The sequence below is a fragment of the Galeopterus variegatus genome, unplaced genomic scaffold (genome assembly GCF_000696425.1).
Source record: "Galeopterus variegatus unplaced genomic scaffold, G_variegatus-3.0.2 Scaffold504, whole genome shotgun sequence".
In the NCBI taxonomy this organism is placed as follows: domain Eukaryota; kingdom Metazoa; phylum Chordata; class Mammalia; order Dermoptera; family Cynocephalidae; genus Galeopterus; species Galeopterus variegatus.
In genome coordinates this window covers 352,011-374,295 of record NW_007726615.1, presented here as the reverse complement: position 1 = coordinate 374,295, position 22,285 = coordinate 352,011, and the positions used below count along the sequence as shown (strand labels likewise).

Genomic DNA, 22,285 nt, shown 5'->3' with positions numbered 1-22,285 from the left:
CTTTCATATTTTTGAATGTTTCTCAAATTCACAGAACCCAGCTCTTCATCATTAATACAATTTAGAGTGTTAAATTTATAAAAAAAGGGGTCACAACTAAGATGAATATTAGCAAGTTATACACTATGAGGTTTGGACTATCAGACCAGTTTTATAGTATGACTCAAAATCACATTAAAAAATAAAGAAAACTATACAAAACTAAGAAACCAAATTCTTTATAATTGTATTAATAGAAACAAATATTTTCCGGGCTAGGAAACAAATATTTCCTTTAAAGCAAGAGTTTGTCAATAACTCAAATTATTAACTGGAAATATTTTTTCAAAGCAAAATACCACTGAAGAATTAATGCATATTATATCAATGATAATTAGCTTTAGTCTATAGTATATTTATTTGAGAGTCAGAATATGAAAAACTTAACCTCATTTCCTTTGGAACAATGAAAAAAAAGGTAAAGAATGACCTTTTAGCATTATATTTAACATCACACTTTTGCAATAAATATTTCAGATAATATATGGCCACACATATAACCTAGATATCATAAATTTGTGAGAATAAATAAAAATAAGATTTTTCTCTTTGATTCACCTGTAATCATGTTACCAGCCTAGGATTTATCACTTTTTCATTTAATAAAAGTTAATTATCAACGCTTACCAGCGGCTTCAAGAACCAGCTGTAGTCTGGCTTTGGCTTGTTCAGCTGGTGGCTAAAAAACAACCATAAAAGATATTTACTGGTCAGTTTTAACAGACAGAGCTTTAAATTAATGCACTGTTACAGGAGTATCAGAAAATTTAGAGAACTTTTTCATAATTAATATAAATATGCATCCACATCTAAACAAAGTTCCATCACAACAGTACTACCAATCTACTCTCACCTTCATAGTCAAATCACACTTGTCATTAATATGATGATGAGGTTCTTTCATTCTTACTGGAAAAGGTTTTGTTTACTACCCAACATTGTACCAATCAGCAATAACATAAATAACTGTAATTTGGGCCGGCCTGGTGGCACACTGGAGAGTGCGCCGCTTGGGAGTGCGGCGGCGCTCCCGCTGAGGGTTCGGATCCCATATGGAGACCGGTTCCCGCTCACTGGCTGAGCGCGGTGCAGACGCAACACCGAGGGTTGCGATCCCGTTACCGGTCAGTAAAAAAGACAAAAAGGAAAAAAAATAATAATAAATAAATAAATAAATAAATAACCGCAATTTAATAATGAGGCAAAACCCACACATTTAACAACATATTCTCAAGTTGTGTTACTTCTTTGCATATGAAAATATCCCGTTACCGGTCAGTAAAAAAGACAAAAAGGAAAAAAATAAATAAATAAATAAATAAATAAATAACTGCAATTTAATAATGAGGCAAAACCCACACATTTAACAACATATTCTCAAGTTGTGTTACTTCTTTGCATATGAAAATATTATATTTTGCATACAGAAACATTAGAATTTAAGTAGCAACTTGAAGTTCAATACTTCAGGCAAGTCAGATCCTAAAACCAAATGTTTTCTGCTTTCCTAAATGGATTTGAAAGAAGAAACTATGATAAAGATAGGATACAATGTGACTTACATGCTTTCCGTTCCTATTAACTGTCCTAAAACTTTTCTCTCAGTGAACCTTGGTTCAATACAGTTAATAATGTTGAAGCTAAAGTACTTTCCAACCAGTGGCCTCATTCTGAGATTTTTGGACAACACATTAATGGTATCCAAGCTATAACATGGATTGTATCATTTTTATGAAAGATTTGTTAAAAACTGTTCTTAGTACTTAGGACTTTACCTCACCATACATTTATGAAGATATCAGCAATAAACTAAATAAATAACCTAAGTAATCCCATGTTTATATATAAAAATCACCATTTCAGAATTAAAATTTTTGTAATACTTTTGAATGTTTTGCTATTTGTGACAAAACAGCTTGAATGAAATTCTATTAGATAGGAAGAATAGTTTCTGATGTTCTATTGCACAGTAGGGTTAGTATGGTCAACAGTTAAATTTTGCCTATTACATAATAGCTAGAGGAGATGCTTTTGAATGTTTTTGCCACCAAGAAATGATAAGTGCATCAGGTGATTGATACATTAACTACTCCAACCCAATTATTATACAATATGTATGAAAACATCATATTGTACCCCATAAATATAATTACAATCTGTCAATTAAAAATTTTTTTAAAACAACAACTTGAATGAAAATTAAATAACTGGATATAGAAAGAAGATGTGCTCAGAAAATTTAAGAATTTGAATGGTGCTTTGGAAAAAATTTTAAGAAACAAGATGGGAGAGTGGTAGATGAGATATGTGAGGAGACAAGGAGAGCCTTATATATCATAGAATAGGATTTAACAAATTATAGCCCTGGACCAGTGGCCTGGTTTTATAAATAAGTTTTATTGGAACACAGCCATGGAATTTGTTTACATATTGTCTATGGTGGGTTTCGTGCTCAAGTTAACAATAGGAGTTGAGTATTTGTAGCAGGAACTTTATAACCAGCAAAGCCTAAAATATCTATTATCTGGGTCTGTGAGAAAAAGGTTGCTGACCTCTGCCCTAGAAGATGGAAAGCCTCAGAAGAATTTTCAACAGGGGGTGATATGATCAGATACGCACTTTGATACATCATTCTACCAATATGTTTGAGGACCAAACAAAAGGAATGTGACTGCAGGTAAGGAGCTCAGTTAGGGGGCAACTGAAGAATTCCAGGTGAGATGATGAGGGCCTGAGCTGAAGCACTACCAGAAAGGTCTGATGAGGAATCAGATTTGAGAAATATTTAATCTGTATAACAGGAGTGATTTACTATGAGAAAATGAGGAGCTGACAAACAAAAAAGAGTACTTTGTGTCATGTTTGCAGAGAAAATGTATGTAAGCATGGTTTATATTTATAAAGTATTGAAAATATGTGACATCAAATTACAATATCACAGCAAAATATCAATAGAAGACTGTGACATCTACTGAATATAATCTAACAGTCATAAACTAAAATGCCTACAGGGGCCAAGCAGTTAATGCAAATATTTATGATGATAAATGGCAAAGGACATTTGACATCAGCATTAGGGAGCACAGAGAGTGTAGAGAACTATGGACCACATGCCCCAGCTAAAGGATGCAGCTGATACTCAGTAGCAACTGATTACTGTCACGCAGAAATGCAAGCCCAGGATTATGAAATTTGTTAATTTTTCACAAGAATTAAAATCACTATGAAGACAAATACAGCGCAGAACAAACACAGTATTTCTATTGGCCAGGTTCAACACCAAGACAATTGTGATCTCTGCCATTTACCTAACACACACAAGAGAAACTAGATACTTTGTGTAATATAACATAACCAGAATGGCAAGTAGGAAATGATATTCTGACTAGCAGGTCCTAAGCAAGCTAAGAATTATGAAGCATACATTTCAGAGTGTCCTTGCAAGCAGTGTCCTTTGATGGAAAAATCTTAGACACTTTAATGGTTAAGATATTTCATGGGAAAGAGTGTTTTGTATTTCATAAAAAAAGATTCTTTTAACAATTAATAAATATTTATAACACAGAAAAATATACAGAATGTTTACCAGACATCCAATAAAATAGTAACAATATTATTCAAGTCTCCTACCTCATGAAATCCCCCTCTTAGCAGCCCCCTCCCTGCCCCCATTTATAATCACTGTCTTGAAAATATGGCGATTACCATTCTAAGGAAAGGTTCTTGATAGTTAATATTTATGATAAAAGCAACTGTTAAGATATATTTATTTTTCATTAATTACTCCAACAATCAATAACATAGGACTCGTATTTCAAAGATAAAGAAAACTAGGGAATAAAAGCAGTTTAGTAACTTGCTTTACTAGTAAATGATGGACTTAAATTAAGACTCTGACTCAAGTTCAGAATCCTAACTAAATCAGTAGGATACTCATGAAGTCAAAGCAATTAATTTATAAATACAGAAAAGCTTAAAAATAGGACCTTGATTCGGTTTAAAAGAAAAATCTGTCCAAAATAATACACTTGACCCAGTAAATAAAATATGATACTGTTCTAAATATATTTGCCTATGCAGACATAACTTGCTGAATTTTATTTACGGAATATAGGGATGAACTCCAACTATTGGGATAAATATATCAGATTATAAATAATATATTAGTTATATTAGATTATAAATAAATATATTAGATTGACCAAACTTTTAAAAATAATATGTTATATAAATATTTTTACTTTGCTTAGATTCACTGCTCAAGCATTTTTCTTGAATAAGATATGCAGATGCAAATGTCCTCTCACATTTTGCCCATCTGCAAATATCTCTTTTTACTATGACTAGTGAGTAAGTTGAATGGATATGTGATTCTTGGCTGCAGTCTTTTTCTCTCTGTCACCGGTCCCTTAAATCCTTTCCAAGGGCTGCTCTGTTTCTAGCCTTGAGCTTGTCTCAGAAGAGGAAAAGCATCACAACAGCCCACTTTGCTGAAATCCTCTGGCTCCCACCTGTCTATTTGCATCAGTAGCTGCTTGGCTTAGAAAAAGTAGTTCAGTTGGAAATGGGAATGGCGAGAAGAGAGTCTGATTTTATGTTGCGCTGTTCTGACTGCTATCTATGTTACATTTTAAGAAAAGGTTCAGGAGAAAGAAGAAACAATATAGAGTTAAAAATTTTTTTTATACTAATCCATTTCAGTTACATATTATCATACTAGCTGGCTTAGAATGAAAATACCTTTGCAGCTTGAGTGCCAAAATTTCTAATGCTTTAGCTATTTTAGCAAGTATCAGACTCCAGGATCAGTATGAATTCCATCTAAAATTGGTAAATAGTCCTAATGTTATTTGGAACCAGAAATTATATTTTACTGAATAAATAAGAAAATAATACCAGATACAAATGCATGAAATATAACAATTTCCCAAAGAATTTTTAAATGAGTACATATTTAAAAGCACAATGTCACAATTACATTCTATGAAGGAAAAATACGAAAATTATATTCCATTAAAAATAATATTCCTTACATCAAAATCAGCAGAGCATAATTAGATAAATATCAAAATAGAATTATGGAGAATATAAATGTGCTTCCCTTAACCTACAGTTTAGTGTTGACATTGACAGAACAATAAGAACAATATGAACTTTTACCATAGGTTTTTTTTTTTTTTTTTTTTCTTTTTTTTTTTTTTTTTTTTTACTGACCGGTAACGGGATCGCAACCCTCGGTGTCGCGCCTGTACCGGGGACCAGCAACGGGATCACAACCCTCGGTGTTGTGCCCGCACCGCGCTCAGCCAGTGAGCGGGAACCGGTCTCCACATGGGATCCGAACCCTCGGCGGGAGCACCGCCGCGCTCCCAAGCAGCACACTCTCCAGTGCGCCACCAGGCCGGCCCTTACCGTAGGTTTTTAAAGGCCATATTAAAGTTAACACTGATGATTGTGTTACGGTATAACAAAAAACATTAGTTCAGATACTATACCATAATTTTAACTTATATAAAGAAAATTGTACTTCACCTTGAAATTCCTATCAGATAGGGTTTAAAATTGCTAAAAGTAATAGTAGTCCTTCAGTGGAAGAACAGGGGTTTGGTAGTCTTTCTACTGTTACGGATTCTCCAGAACTGCCCTGCTTCCTTCCCTTCCCATGGTAGCCAAGTGTATCTACTTAACTCCATTTGTAAGCCCTAGGTTTAGAGAAAAGTATCCACTTTCTCAAGAAAAAACAAAAGCTCCTACAATTAAACCAAAAGATACGTCAGTCTCATGATGGCTTATGGAGATGACAATTCTCAATGTGTAGACTTTTCTTTTGAGTCTAGGCTTAGTCTCATCCTGAGTTCTTAAAAATATACGATATGTCTAGATTCTCAAAAGCTACATTCAATACCAGCACAATCCTTTGAGCTACGACTATATAAAAAGAGAGAAGCAAAGAGAAGCCTATCCTTGTATGAACCTGATAACATACTAAATTATTTAAACTATTTGTTCACACTTCTTACTTCCATTCATACTCAGCTCCCTGAATTTCCTGGCCACAACTATAGAAATTCTGGAAGTTGATGAAGCTAAAGTAATTCCATCTGCCAACAACAGTTTTGAGGTTGTTAAAGACAGGGAAGTAGAAAGTCTAAAAGAAAGATGGTGGCAAGAACTCAAACTTGAAAACAAAATTAAGACTACAACACTTCAAAAATCAAAATTAGAATTTGTTTATATCATTTTCCAATATTACCCTGAGTTACATATTATCATATGCTCTCTTTGTACAAAAAGCATATACATAACTCTTAACCTACTTATAAGAGGGTAATTGAAATCTCCTGTATGAAGAAAATGTATAGTTGAAATACTTCAGGTCTTGTAGGCAAATGATATACTATTGGGTCTTTACAGAGTCCTGTCATTGCATTCAATCATTCAAAATTTCTTACTTTCATTTGTTCAAAAAATGTTATGAACCACTTCTTATGTATAAGGTACTGTGCTACAAATTGAGGATAAAAAGATGAATAGACATAGCGTCTGATTAAGGATCTTGTAGTAAGATGGAGTTTGGATGTGTTGTCCCCTCCAAAACTCATGTGGAAATTTGATCTCCCATGTGGCAGTGCTGGAAACTGATTGAGTCATGGGGGCTGATCCCTCATGAATGGATTAATGTTCTCTCTCTGGGGGAGGAGGGGTAGTGAGTGAATTCTCCCTCTATTAGTTCCCACCAGAGCTAATTGTTTAAAGGACCCTGGCACCCCCCTGCCCCTCTCTCTCTCTCTGATCTGCTTGTACCCACCGGCTGCCTGCCACTTTTCGCCATGAGTAGAAACAGCCTGAGGCAGGTGCCAGATGCAGCTGTCCCAGAATCGTAAGCCAAATAAATCTCCTTTCCTTATAAATTACCCAATCTCAGGTATTTCTGTTATAGCAACATAAAACGGACTAAAACATAGTATAATTAGACAGATAATCAAAATAATAACTTAAAGAAAGAAACTATGATTTACTAAATGTCTGCATGTGCCAAGCATGTGTGTTATTTCTCTTAAAGATTTTTCACATAGTGTTTGGCCAGCCTGTAAATTTTCCAAATCTTTATACTTTGCTTCCCTTTTAAATTCTGGCTTTACATCATGCCTTTGCCTCCATAACACAAAGTAGGCTGTTAGAAGTAACCAGGCAGCTTCCTTTGCTGCTTAGAAATTTCTTCCGCCAAACATTCTGGCTCACAACTCCTAAGTTCCACCTTCCACAAAGTCCAAGGGCATGGACACAATGCAGTCAAGTTCCTTGGTATGGTGTAGCAAGGGTGATCTTCTGTCCAGTTTTCAATAAGTTCCTGATTTTTATCTGAGACCTCATCATCCACATGGTCTTTACTGTCCACATTACTATCAGCATTCTGCTCACAACCATTTAACCAATCTCTAAAATCTTCCAAACTTTCCCTCATCTTTTTCTCTTCTTCTAAGTCCTCCAGACTCCTCCAACATTTGCCTAATACCCAGTTCCAAAGCTGAATCCACATTTTCAGGTACACGTACAGCAACAGCCCACTCCTCGGTACCAATTTTCTGTACTAGCCGATTTTGTGTTGCTTATAACAAGATACCTGGATCTGGATGAAGTATAAAGAAAAACGCCATTTATTGCTTACAGTTTCTGAAGCTTGAACTACAATAAATCACACATTTTTAAAGTTGCTGGCTTTTAAATTGAGCATAATTATTTTGAAACTCATCCACACTGCTGTGTCTACCAATAATTTATCCCTTTTTATTGCTGGGTAGTATTCCATTGTAAGGATACGCCATAATTTCTTTATCCATTCACCTGTCAAGAAATATGTGAATTATTTCCAGGTTTTTGTTTGTGTTTGTTTTTTGCTGCTATAAAAAAAATGCTATGAACATTCAGGTACAAATTTTGTATAAATATGCAGTTTCATGTCTTTTGGGTAAATATCTAGGATTGAAATGTCTGGGTAATATGGTAAATATATGTTTAACTTTTTAAGAAAGTACTAAACTCTTTCCAAAGTGGTTTCACTTTCCCACCAATAGTGTCTGAGAGTTCCAGCTGCTCCACATCATAGTTATCACTTGAAACAGTCACAGTCATTCTTTTTTTTTTTTTTTTCCTTTTTGTCTTTTTTCGTGACTGGTAATGGGATCGCAACCCTCAGTGTCGCGCCCATACCAGGACCAGCAACAGGATCACAACCCTCGGTGTCACGCCCGCACCGCGCTCAACCAGTGAGCGGACCGGTCTCTATATGGGATCCGAACCGTCGGCGGGAGCGCCGCCACCCTCCCAAGTGCTGCACTCTACCGAGTGCGCCACCGGGCCGGCCCCAGTCACAGTCATTCTAAAAGATGTGTAGTAGTACTTCATTGTGGTGTTAGTCCATATTTCCCTAATTACTAATGGTGTTGAGCATCTTTTCATGTATTTATTTATTATCCATATATCTTCCTTGATAAAAGGGATGCTCAAATCTTTCACCTATTTGATTTTGGATTGTTTTCTTATTATTGAACCTCCAGAGTCCTTCTTGTAACAAAAGTAATTTATCCCACATACAGCTTGCAAATTTTATACACAAAGTTTGATGAGGCCTTTGAAGTCCAATTCACCAGTTTCTTCTTTCATGAATCATGTGTTTTTGGTGTTTTATCTAAGAAATCTCTACCTAATCCCAATTTGCAAAGATTTGTCTTGTACCACCTAAAACTTTTATAGTTTTATGTTTTACATTTTATTATATAAAAGATTTTAGTTAATTTTTGCACATAACGCGAGATATGCATTTCTTTTTCTTAGTTTGGTACATGTCTATTCAATTGGTCCAGCACCAATGACTATCATTTCTCCACTCAACTGCCTTGGCAACTCTGTCAAAAATCAATTTGCCATATATGTACATATATGAGTCTCTTTTTAGACTCTCTATTCTGATCCATTGATCTGTTTGTCAGTCTTCATGCCAATACCACACTGTCTTGATTACCATAGCTTCATATTAACTCTTGATATCAGGTAGAACTCCTCTTCCTTTTTTTTCAAAGGAAGTTTTGACTTTTCCAGCTCCTCTGCATTCCCAATGTTTAGAATAAGCTTGTAAATTTCTTTAAAAAACAAAGAAACAAAAGGCATGCTGGGGTCATGCATGGGTTTGTACTGAATGTACTCATCACTGGGGGAGAATGGACATAATAGCAAATTTTACCCAGTACGTCATTTTCCATTATTTTTTCCTGTTAGTGTCTTCACATTTGAAATGTACATTTTAATAGGCAGCACGTAGTCGGATCTTTTTAATTTTTTTTGCAATCTGAAAAACTCTTCTTTTTAATTGGATTTTTAGACCAATTTACACTTAATATAATTATATTTTTTGATCATCTTTTCTTCTTTCCCTGTCTTCTCTATGATTGAGTACCTTATAATTCTATTTTACATTCTTCGTCAGCTTATTAGCTAAAGTTCCTTGTTACGTGATTCCTGTTGCTTTAGACTTTAAGGTATACATTTTAAAGGTATCACCTCCATCTTCCTTATCCACTTCATATATATTATAAAGAACTTATAATAGCACACTTTCATTCCTGCCTTTCAAGCCTCTGTATTATTGTCACTGCTGTCATATATTGTTATAAACTACACAACACATTGTTGTTTATGCTCTAAAAAGTTATCTTTTAAATAAAAGATTTACCCATGTAGTTATCATTTCCAGCACTCTCTACTCTGGTATCATTTTCCTGTGACATTTCTTTTACTGCAGGTTGTATGATGATGAATTCGTTCACTTTGTGTGTGTTTTTACAAATACTCATTGGATGTTCATATCTGACAGATATAAAATTCCCAGAGTATAAAATTCTAAGTTTATCAAATTTTTCTTTCAGTATTTCAGATGCGTTACTTTACTATCTTGTAGTTTTCATTGCTTCCTGAGAGAAGTCTGCTTTCACACTTACCTTTGTTCCTCTACACATAAAAAAGAGTATATACTTTTTCTTTCTCTGCTTTTAAGATTTTATTCTCATAACTGGTTTAAAAAAAGAAATTTGATGTAGTTTTCCTCATACTTCTTGTGCTTGGGGTTCACTGAGCTTCTTGAATCCATTAATTGGTTTATAATTTTTATCAAATTTGGAAAAAATGTTAATTATTTTTAAAAATTGAAACCTAATTATACATATTTATGAGGTATAGAGTTGACTATCAGTATTTGTGTACTTTTGTAATATGTAATGATCAATTCAGTATTCTTAGCATGTTCAACATTACAAATTGGAATTATTCTTTGTGTCCATTACCCAATTTCTTCCTAATTTCCTCTCCCTACCCTGCTTTCCCACCTCTAGTAACCATAGTTCTTTCTGTTCTTTCCTTCCAAAATCTCAATGTATTATTATGGTTGTTTCTTTTCTTTTCTCCCTCTTCCTTCCTTTCTCCCTTCCTCCCTGGCTCCCTCCTTTTCTTCTTCTTTCTCTTTTCTTTCTTCTTTCCCTCCCTTCCCTCCCTCCCTTCTTCTCTCTACCTCTTTCATTTTTTCAGCTCCCGCTTATGAGTGAGGACATGGGGTATCTCTTTTTCTGTACCTGGCTTAATTTTATCCAAGCTCATCTATGATGCTGTGAATGGCAGAATTTCATCCTATTTTATGATTGAGTAGAAATCTACGTGTATGTAAACCACATTTTCCTTATCCAGTCATCCACTGATGGACATTTAGGTTGGTTCCATAACTTGGCTATTGTAAAGAGAGCTGCAGGAAGGCAAGTGTCCCTTCGACATAATGATGTGCATTGCTTTGGTTATATACCCAGTACTAGGATTGCTGGATCATATGGTAGTTCTACCTTTAGCTGTTTGAGAAATATCCATACTGTTTTCCAGAATGGCTGCACTAATTTATAGACCCACGAATGATGTAGAAAAGTTTTCCTTTCTCCAAATCCTCACTAGCATTTGTTATTCTCTGTCTTTTTGAAAGTAGCCATAATAACTGGGGTAAGATGATATCTCAATGGTATTGATTTGCATTTCCCTGAAGCGTAGTGATGTTGAGCATTTTTTCAGGTACCTGTGGGCCATTTGTATATCTTCCTTTGAGATATGTCTATTCAGATCCTTTGCCCATTTTTTAATTGGGTTCCTTGTTTTATTACTGTTAAGTTGTTTTGAGTTCCTTGTATATTCTGGATATTAATCCCTTGTCAGATGTATACTTTGCAAATATTTTCTCCCATTCTGTAGGTTGTCTTTTCACTCTGTCAACTGTTTCATTTACTATGCAGAAGATTTTTAGTTTGATATAACCCATTTATTTTTTTTTTGCTGTTGCTTGTGCTTTTGAAGTCTTATTCATAAAGTCTTTGCCCAGTCCTACATCCTGAAGTGTTTCCTCTATGTTTTCTCCTAGGATTTTTATAGTTTAAGGTCTTATACTTAAATAATTTACTCATTTTTAGTTGATTTTGGTATATGGTAAAAGGTACAGGTCTAATTTCATTCTTCTACACATGGATATCCACTTTTCCCAGCACCATGTAGTGAAGAAGCTGTCCCTTCGCCAGTGTATGTTCTCAGTGCCTTTATTGAAGATTAGTTAGCTGTAAGTACATGGGTTGATTTCTGGGTCCTCTATTCTGTACCATTGGTCCATGTGTCTGTTTTTAGGCCAGTACCATGCTGTTTTGGTTACTGTAACTTTGTAGTATAGTTTGAAGTCAGGTGTATAATGCCCCAGGTTTTTTTTTTTTTTTTTTGGCTAAGGATTGCTTTGGCTATTCAAGATCTTTGTTGTTCCATATGAATTTTATGATTTTTTTTTCTATTTCTATTAAGAATGTCATTGGTATTTTGATGGAGATTACAATGAATTTGTAGATCCCTTTGGATAGTATGAACATTTTCAAAAGATTAATTTTTCTAATCATGAATATGTAATGTCTTTCCATCTTTTGGTGCCATCTTTAATTTCTTTCTGCAGTGTGTTTGTCTGCAGTTCTCATTGCAGATATCTTTCACCCCTTGGGTTAAATTTATTTCTAGGTATTTTATTCTTTTGATAGCTGTTGTAAATGGGCTCGCTTTCTTGGTTTCTTTTCTGCTTGTTCATTGTTGAAATCATGAATATGTAATGTCTTTCCATCTTTTGGTGCCATCTTTAATTTCTTTCTGCAGTGTTTTTGTCTGCAGTTCTCATTGCAGATATCTTTCACCCCTTTGGTTAAATTTATTTCTAGGTATTTTATTCTTTTGATAGCTGTTGTAAATGGGCTCGCTTTCTTGGTTTCTTTTCTGCTTGTTCATTGTTGGTGTAGAAGAAATCTACTGATTTTTTGTGTTGATTTTCTATCCTTTACTGAATTTATCAGCTCTAGGAGTTTTTTGTTAAAGGTTATGGGCTTTACTATGTACAGGATCATGTCCTCCGAAAACAGGGACAATTTGACTTCATCTTTTCATTTTGGATGCCCTTTATTTCTTTCTCTTGCCTGACTGCTCTGGCTAGTACTTCCAATTCTATGTTTAATAGGAGTGGAGAGAGTGGACATCCTTGTCTTGTTCCTTTTCTTTAAAGGAAAAGCTTTCAGCTTTTTCCCTTTCAGGATAATGCTGGTGGTGCTTTTGTCATATATGGCTTTTATTGTGTTGAGATACTTTCCTTCTACATCTAATTAGTTGAGGGTCTTTATCATGAAACGATGTTGAATTTTGTCAAATGCTTTTTCTGCATCCATTGTGACAATCATATGGCTTTTGTCCTTGCTTTTGTTGATGTGTGTATCACATTTATTGGTGTATGTTGAACCATCCTTGCATCCCTGGGATCAATCCTACTTGATCATGGTATATAATCTTTTCATTGTGTTACTGTATTCTGTTAGCTAATATATTCTTGAGGATTTTGACATCTATGTTCATCAAGCATATTGGGCTATAGCTTTTTTTGTTATGTCTTTGTCTGATTTTGGTATCACAGTGATGGCCAAATTGAATGAGTCTGGGAGAATGGCCTCTGTGTCTGTTTTTTGTAGTAGTTTGAAAATGATTGGTGCTAATTCTTCTTTAAAGGTTTGGTAGAATTCAGCAGTGAAGCCATCTGGTTGTGAGCTTTTCTGTTGCGAGACTGATTAATGCTTCAACCTTGTTGCTTGTTATTGGTCTGCTCAGGTTCTTTATTTCTTCTTGGTTCAGTTTTGGCAGTTTGTATGTGTCTAAAAATTTATCCATTTCCTCCAGATTTTTAAACTTGGTGTATAGTTCACAGTAGTCTCTAATGATTTTTTTTGTATTTCTCTGGTATCAGCTGTAATGTCTCCTTTTTCACTTCTGATTTTTGTTATTTGGGTTTTCTCTCTTCATTTTTAGTCTGACATGGTTTGTCTATTTCATTTATCTTCCCCCCAAAACTACTTTTTGTTTTGTTGACTTTTTGTATCATTCTCTTGGACTCTATTTCATTTAGTTCTCTTCTGATTCTAATTATTTCTTCCTGTCTACTAGTTTTGGGATTAGATTGTTCTTGTTTTTCTAGTTCTTTGAGATTTAACATTAGGCTGTTTATTTGAAGACTTTATTCTTTTGATGTAAGCACTTACTGCAATAAGTTCTCTCTTAGTACTGCTTTTGTAATATCCCATAGGTTTTGGTGTGTTGTGCTTGTATTTTCATTCATTTCAAGGAATTTTTTTGATTTCCTATTTTATTTCTTCTTTTACCCACTGGTCATTCAGGAGCTTGTTGTTTAATTTCCATGAATTTATACAGTTTCTGCAGTTTTGTCATTAACTTCTAATTTTATTAAATTTGGAAAATTTTTGGTCATTATTTCTTCAATTATTTTCTGCCACCTCCTTTCCTTTCCTTTGGCAACTTCAATTACATACATATTGTATTTTTGGTCACCTAAAGTTGTACCACAGGTCAGAAATGCTCTTTTTTTTTTAAAGCTTTTTTTCTTTGGTTTCATTTTGGGTAGTTTCTTTTGATATGTTTTCTAGTTCAACAATTCATTTTCTGCAATTTATCACTTCCGCTAATTTCATACATTGTATTTTTCATCGCAGACATGTAGTTTTCATGTTTAAAATTCTGGAGCTTTTTAAATAGTTTTCATGTCTCTACTTAATATGTTCACCCTTTCTAGTAGATCTCTGACCATATGAAATTCAGTTCTAATAACTTTATTAATGTCCTTGTCTACTAATTCTATTACTGTGTCAAATCTGGGTCAGTTTCAACTAACTGACTTTTCTCTTTAATATGTGTTGGATCCATGGTAACTTTTGACAGAATGTCAGGCATTGAGAATTTTATTTTGTTGGGTACTGGATATTTTTGTGTTCCTATAAATAGACTTGGGTTTTGTTCTGGGACACAGTTAAATAACTTGGAAGTAGTTTGATGCCTTTTGTTCCTGCTTTGTTAGGTAGACCTAGAACAGCTTTAAGTCTGTAATTTCCCCCCACTATTGATGCAAGACATTTGTTAGTACTCTATCAGAAGTACCATAAATTACATGGTTTTCTACACTATATGTTGGAAACAGACATTTTTCCCAACTCTGTGTGAGTGCCAGTTACTGATACCTATAATCACTTCAGGTGGTCCTTTCCCAAGCCTCACATGGTTTCCTAACATGTTTGTACTGAGTAGTATGCTGAATTTCAAAGTGGATCCCTTGCAGATCCCCCATAACTCACTTCTCTCTAGTAAACTGCTCTGTGAACTCTAGAGACTTTGGCCTCTCTGGTCTCACAGTTCCCTCTTCTTAACTAAAAGAGATCACCAGGCTCTGCCAGGATTCCCCCTCCCTGTGGTGTGACCTAGAAACCTTCTTCAGGCAGTAAGCTGAGGCAATCATAGGGATCACCTCACTTTTTCCCATATATTGGGAATCATTGTCCTTCATATTTGATGTCCATTGGCTTGAGAGCTATTGTTTCAAATACTTTGTACACTTTTTTGTTTTTCAGATGGGAAGGAAAATCTGGTCCCTGTTGCTTCTTCTTGACTGGAAGCAGAAATCTATTATTTCTCTTAATACTGAGAACAACCTTGTGAGGCAAATTAATTTGCCCATGGTTGCACAGCCACTTTTCTATTGCATGTTAATAAAAACACATCATCTGTACAGATAAACTTACAAATTTCCTTTGTCTCTATAACTTCCTTTTCCTGGCTAACCTATATTCTCCAAAGTTCATCTCAACTGACATCACCTCCAGAAAACCTCATCAGTTTCAGCTTATTTTCTCCCTCTTTTTGTGATGGTTATAATTCCCTGATCTATGTTCCTAGAATGCCTACCTATCATCTTCAGTATAATTACCCATTTTATTGTCAATGTTCTCTAGTAGACATCTCTATCATTAGAATACAGGACAGCATCTGGAACACAGTTGGTGCTTAATAGGTATATACTTGAAATAAACTACCTAACAAATCTTTAAATCCTTCTAAGTATCATTTATAATTAATTTTGAATTACTAATTTCACAGAATTCTATCACTTAGAATTTACCCTGTTCAAATAGCTGAATGTTTGAGGGAATGATAATGATATGGGGAAAATTAATAACATGTGGTAATAAGCCAGCTGCAGTTGCCACAGCTGCCTGCCATGTGAGGCCTGCCATGTGAGTCCTGCCACTGCATGCTGGCCACAGCCACAGTCGCAGCTGCCACCGCTTTCATCAACCACACGACTGCACTGACACTGGCAGGGTCATAAGCAGAGCCATAGGAAAGAGATGAGCAAGTGCAGCCCTGTGACCCAGTGGCCAACTCATAGGGGGAATTACACTGCCCCTGCAGACACACACATGGGGATGGGAACTACTTGCACAGCCTGCACAACTGCCTTAACCCAGGGAGGGACACACACAAAGCCACCAGTTAGTGTAGAAACTCAGGATAGCCAAAAAGAGTACAGAAGAAAATTCACAGTCACCACCAACCCATCCCCCAACCAGGAGAAGCAAGGACCCAGAAGGAATATCTACATGCAGGAAAGAGAAAAGAGAAACCCTGCCCAGAGTCACATATTCAAGCTGAAGAGCTTCAGTATACCCCAGTGCACCTATAAGGGTCACAGGACACTAGCCAGGATAACAAGTCTGCCCAGGGTAGCCCACCTCAGTCAAGCAGTGACAAGGCAACCAGGCACTTCTACAAAGAAAATGAGATCTTGTTCATGTCCTTGATGACCCAACAGTGTTACTCACTTCAGGAAGGAATCACTGAGGACCCCAGTGGCATGAAGTGCTTACATGCTACTCTGACACTGAATACAGCCATAGTAACCATACAGATACTACACTACTGCATCTACCTGGAATCAAAACTAAAACACACTACCCAACAGTCCATATAAAACACATCTACAGGAGAGAGTCTCTCCTCTCAAAAGCCCCTTCCAGACTAATAGAAGAAACTGCTCTACAAGATGACCAGACATCAATGTACAGACACTAGAAATATGAAAAACCTGAAAATATGACACCACAAAAGGAATACAATAATTCTGAAGAACCAGACCCCAGACAGCAAGAAGCCTTTGAAATGACTGAAAAGGAATTCTGAGCAACAATCTTCAGGAGAATAATGAGATACAAGAAGACTCAGACAGGTGACACAATGAAATGAGAACACCAATCCAAAATACAAAGGAGAAAATTCACAAAAACGATAAATATCTTAAAGAATGTAGGAGAACTCCTGAAATGGAAGGATTATTCAACAAAATAAAAAATACAACCAAGAGTTTAAGCAGCAGGCCAGAGCAAGCAGAGGAAAGACTTTCTGATCTTGAAGACAGTCTTTTAGAAATAACCCACATGAACCAAAAAAAAAAAAAAAAAAAGAAAAAAGAATGTAAAAAAGGAAGAAAATCTACAAGAGCTTATCAGACACCCTTGAGAACACAAACAGAAGAATTGTGGGTGCTAAGGCAGGGGAAGAGAAAGGAGGAAGCATTGAAAACCTATTCAACAAAAATAATAGCAGAAAACTTCCCCTGTATTGGGAAATCAGAGATTCAGATACGAGAGGCTCAAAGATCCCCAAACAGATTCAGTCCAAAAAGGTCCTCTCTGAGGCACATTATAGTCAAACTGTTAAAAGTCAAAGACAAAGAGAGAATCCTAAAAACAGCAAGAGAAAAGCATCAAGTTACCTACAAGGGAATGCTATCAGACTAACAGCAGACTTCTCAATAGAAACTGTAGAGGCCAGAAGAGAATGGACTGATATATTCAAAGCACTAAAAGAAAAAAAACTTCCAGCCAGAAATACTAAATCCAGCAAGTCTATCCTTCAGAAATGAGGGAGAAATAATGTACTTTCCTGACAAACAAAAACTGCTGGAGTTCACCATCACATGACCGGAACTACAGGAAATCCCCAAGGGAGTCCTGCATCTAGAATTTTAAAAATGATAATCACTACCAGGAATACACAAGAAAGAACAAAACTCACTGATAAAACACAAATTCAAGCAAGAAAGAGAATGAAACTATACAATCACCTCAAGAAAACAACAAACACTGAAGATAAAAGATAGAAGAAAGGAACAAAAGATATTTACATCCAAATGAAAATCAGTAAAACAGAAATCGATAAAATGAAAATTGATACAGGAGTAAGAGAGTACCTTTCTACAACCCTAAATGTAAGTGAACTGAATTTCCCACTCAAAACACACAGACTGGCTAATTGGATACAAAACTAAACCCAACTATATGTTGCCTATAAGAAACTCCCCTCACCTGTACAGACTCAAAAAGACTAATAGTGAAGGGATAGAAAAAGACATACCATGCAAATGGAAAACAAAAATGAGCAGGAGTAGCTATTCCATCAGATGAAATAGACTTTAAACCAAAAACCATAAAAAGAGACAATGGATGTCATTATATAATGATAAAGGGATATACTAAACAAGAAGACATAACAATCATACACACACAGACACAGACACAGACACACAGACACACAGACACACACACACACAGACATGCACCCAGACACACACACACACAGACATGCACCCAGACACACACACACACAGACATGCACCCAGACACACACCCACACACACACACACACACACACACTACACACACAGACATGCACCCAGACACACACACACACAGACATGCACCCAGACACACACCCACCCAGACACACACCCACACACACACACACACACACACACTCTCTCTCTCTCTCTCTCCATTAGAGCGCCCAGATATATAAAGCAAAACACTATTAGACCTAAAGAGAGAGACCCAAATACAATAATATTTGAGGATATAAACACCTCTCTCTCAACACCGGACAAATCATTTAGGCAACAAATCAGCAGAGAAACACAGGAGTTAAAGTACACTTTAGACCAGTTAGATCTGGCAGACATCTACAGAACATTTTAATCAACAATTATATACTATGCTTTCTTCTCATTAGCACATAGAACATTCTCCAGGATAGACCACATATTAGGTCACAAATCAAGTCTCAATACATTTTTAAAAACTGAAATAACTTCAAGTTATCTTTTCAGACCACAATAGACTAAAACTAGAACTCCATAACAAGAGAAATTCTAGAGACCATACAAATACATGGAAACTAAACTATATGTTCCTGAATGACCTATGGGTCAAAGAAGAAATTTAACAGCAAATCAAAAAGTTTCTTGAAACTAATGAAAATAAACACACATCATACCAAAACCTGTGGCACACTGCAAAAACAGTAGTCAGAGGGAAGTTTATTGTAATAAATGCTTACATCAAAAGAACAGAAAGATTTCAGATAAGCAACCTAATATCACACCTCAAAGAACTGGAAAAACAAGAACAATCCAATCCTAAAATTAGTAGATGGAAGGAAATAATTAAGATCAGAACAGAACTAAATGAAATAGAGACCAAAAAACAGTACAGAAGATCAATGAATCAAAAATTTGGTTCTTGTGAAGATAAGCAGAACAGACAAAACATTAGCTAGACTAACTAAAAAAAGAGAGAAGACCCAAATAATGAAAATCAAAGAAGAAAAAGGAGACATTACAACTGATACCACAGTAATACGAAGAATCATTAGAAAGTATCACAAACAACTATATGCCAACAAATTTGAAAATCTGGAGGAAATGGATAAATTTCTGGAGACATACAAACTACCAAGACTGAAACAGAAGAAATATTAAATCTAAACAGACCAATAATGAGCAATAAGATTGAAGATGAGTCAGCAATCTCCCAGCAAAGAAAAGTCCAAATACCAGATGACTTTACTGCTGAATTCTACCAAACCTTCAAATAAGAATTAACACCAATTCTTTTCAAGATATTCCAAAAATGGACACAAAAGACATTCTCCCAAACTCATTCTATGAGGCCAGCATCACTCTGATACCAAAACCAGACAAAGGTACAACAAAAAAAGAAAACTACAAGCCGATACCTTTGATGTACACAGACACAAAAATCCTCAACAAAATATTAGCAAACAGAGTACAGCAGCACATCAAAAAAGTCATAATGAAGTGGGATTTATGCCAGGGCTTCAAGGATGGTTCAACATACACAATTCGAAAAATGTGATATATCCACAACACAAAAACCACATAATTATTTCAAATGACACAGAAAAAGCATGGGGTAAAATTCAACATCCTTTCATGATAAAGACTCTCAAAAAATTAGGTATAGAAGGAAAGTATCTCAACATGATAAAAGCCATATATGACAAACCTTCCTCCAACATCATCCTGAATGAGGAAGAGCTGAAAGCTTTTCCTTTAAGGAAAGGAATAAAATAAATATGTTAATTCTCAACACTCCTATTTAACATAGTATTGGAGCACAAGCCAGAGCAATCAGGTAAGAGAACAAAATAAAGCGTATCCAAATTGGCAAAGATGAAGTCAAATTGTCCTTGTTTGCAGATGATGAGATCCTAGAGAAGAACCTGAAGACTCTACCCCAAAACTCTAAGAGCTGATAAATGAATTCAGTAAAGTTGCAGGATACAAAATGAATACACAAAAATCAATAGCATTTTTATAGTTCAACAGTTAACTAGCAGAAAAAGAAATCAAGAAAGCAAGCCTATTTACAATTGCCACCTAAAAATATAAAATACGTAGAAAATAAATTTAACCAAGGAAGGATCACAATGAGAACTACAAATCACTGCTGAAAGAAATTAAAGAGGACACAAAAAGATGGAAAGACATTCCTTGCTCATGGATTGGAAGAATTAACATTGTGAAAATGCTCAAGCTACCCAAAGTGGTCTACAGATTTGACACAATGCCCATCAAAATAGCAGTGACATTCTTCACAGAAATAGAAAAAAACAATCCTAAAATCCATAAAGAACAACAAAAGACCCTGAACGGCCAAAGCAATCCTGAGCAAAATAAATAAATAAATAAATAAATAAATAAATAAATAATAAAAAAATAATAAAGCCAGAGGCAATACACTATCTGACTTCAAATTATATTACAAGCTTAATAACCAAAACAGCATGGTACTGGCATAAAAACAGACACATGGACTAATGGAACAGAATAGAGGACCCAGAAATCAACCCATGTACTTAACAGCCAACTGATCTTAGACAAAGGCACTGAGAACATATATTGGAGAGAGAACAGTCTCTTCAACAAATGATGCTGGGAAAAGTGGATATCCATATGTAGAAGAATGAAACTAGACCTGTACCTTTCAACATATACCAAAATTAACTAAAAATGGATTAAATACTGAAGTATAAGACCTGAAACTATAAAACTGCTAGAAGAAAACATAGTGGAAACACTTAAGGACATAGGATTGGGCAAAGACTTTATGAATAAGACTTCAAAAGCACAAGAAACAAAAGAAAAAATAAACAAATGGGTTATATCAAACTAAAAATCTTCTGCATAGTAAATGAAACAGTTGACAGAGTGAAAAGACAACCTACAGAATGGGAGAAAGTATTTGTGAAATATACATCTGACAAGGGATTAATATCCAGAATGTACAAGGAACTCCAACAACTTAACAGTAATAAAACAAGGAACCCAATTAAAAAATGGGCAAAGGATCTGAAGAGACATTTCTCAAAGGAAGATATACAAATGGCCAACACATACATGAAAAAAATGGTCAATATCACTAAGCATCTGATAATATGTCACCACAGTTGGACTGGCTATTTTCAAAAACACCGAGAATAACAAATGCTGATGAGGATGTGCTGAGAGGGGAACCCTTCTACATTGTTGGTAAGTTTTTAAATTAGTACAGCCATTATGGAATACGGTATGGAGGTTTCTCAAACAACTGTAGATAGAAATGCCATACAATTCATCATTCTCATTACTGGGTATACCCAAAGGAATGGAAATCATCACACTGAAGGGATGCCTGCATGACCATGTTTATCACAGCTCTGTTTATAATAGCCAACATATCAAACCAACCTACATGTCCATTGATGGCTGACTGGATAAGGAAAATGTAGTATATATACACTATGGAATACTACTCAGCCATTAAAAAGAATGAAATTCTGCCATTCGCAGCAACTTGGATGAGCTTGGAGAATATCATGCTAAGTGAAATAAGCCAGGCATGCAAAGAGAAATACCACATGTCCTCACTCATAAGATGGGGCTATCTTAGATGAAATGCGGCACCCACTCCACGAAGCAGCAGCAGCCCTCATCACCAGTGTGCTTACCATGAGTGTTCACATCTATGATTTCATTTGATCTCCACAGAAAACTTATAAGGTAATAAAGTAATTCTTTTCATTAAAAAAATGGGAGCTAAAAAAATAAGAAAGAAATAAAGGATCCTTGGAAGCAAGGAAGGAAAGAAGGGAGGAAGGGAGGGAGGGAGGGAGGGAGGGAAGAAGAGATACATAAATCAATGGAACAGAAGAGAGTCCAGAAATACTCACACATACATGGTCAACTGATTTTCAACAAAGGAACAAAGGCAATTCAATGGAGAAAGGACTGTATTTTCAACAAATGTTGGTAATACAACCGGACATCCACATGCAAAAAAATGAATTCAATCTGAACCTCATACTTAACACAAAAATTAATTCAAAATGGATCACAGATCTAAATGTGAACCATAAAATTACAGAACTTTTAGAAAGACCTGTACTCAGAATATATGAACTCTCAAAACTCAAC

General features: G+C 35.4%; 1 protein-coding gene across 1 annotated transcript in view; it reads right to left on the bottom strand.

Moving 5' to 3' along the window:
- Positions 1-22,285, bottom strand: part of RSRC1 (arginine/serine-rich coiled-coil 1) — a 347,320-nt gene that overhangs the window by 77,812 nt on the left and 247,223 nt on the right. The window contains exon 6 of the mRNA XM_008569504.1: positions 667-718. Within this exon, the coding sequence (XP_008567726.1) occupies positions 667-718 (52 nt within the window). The remainder of the gene's footprint in view (positions 1-666; positions 719-22,285) is intronic.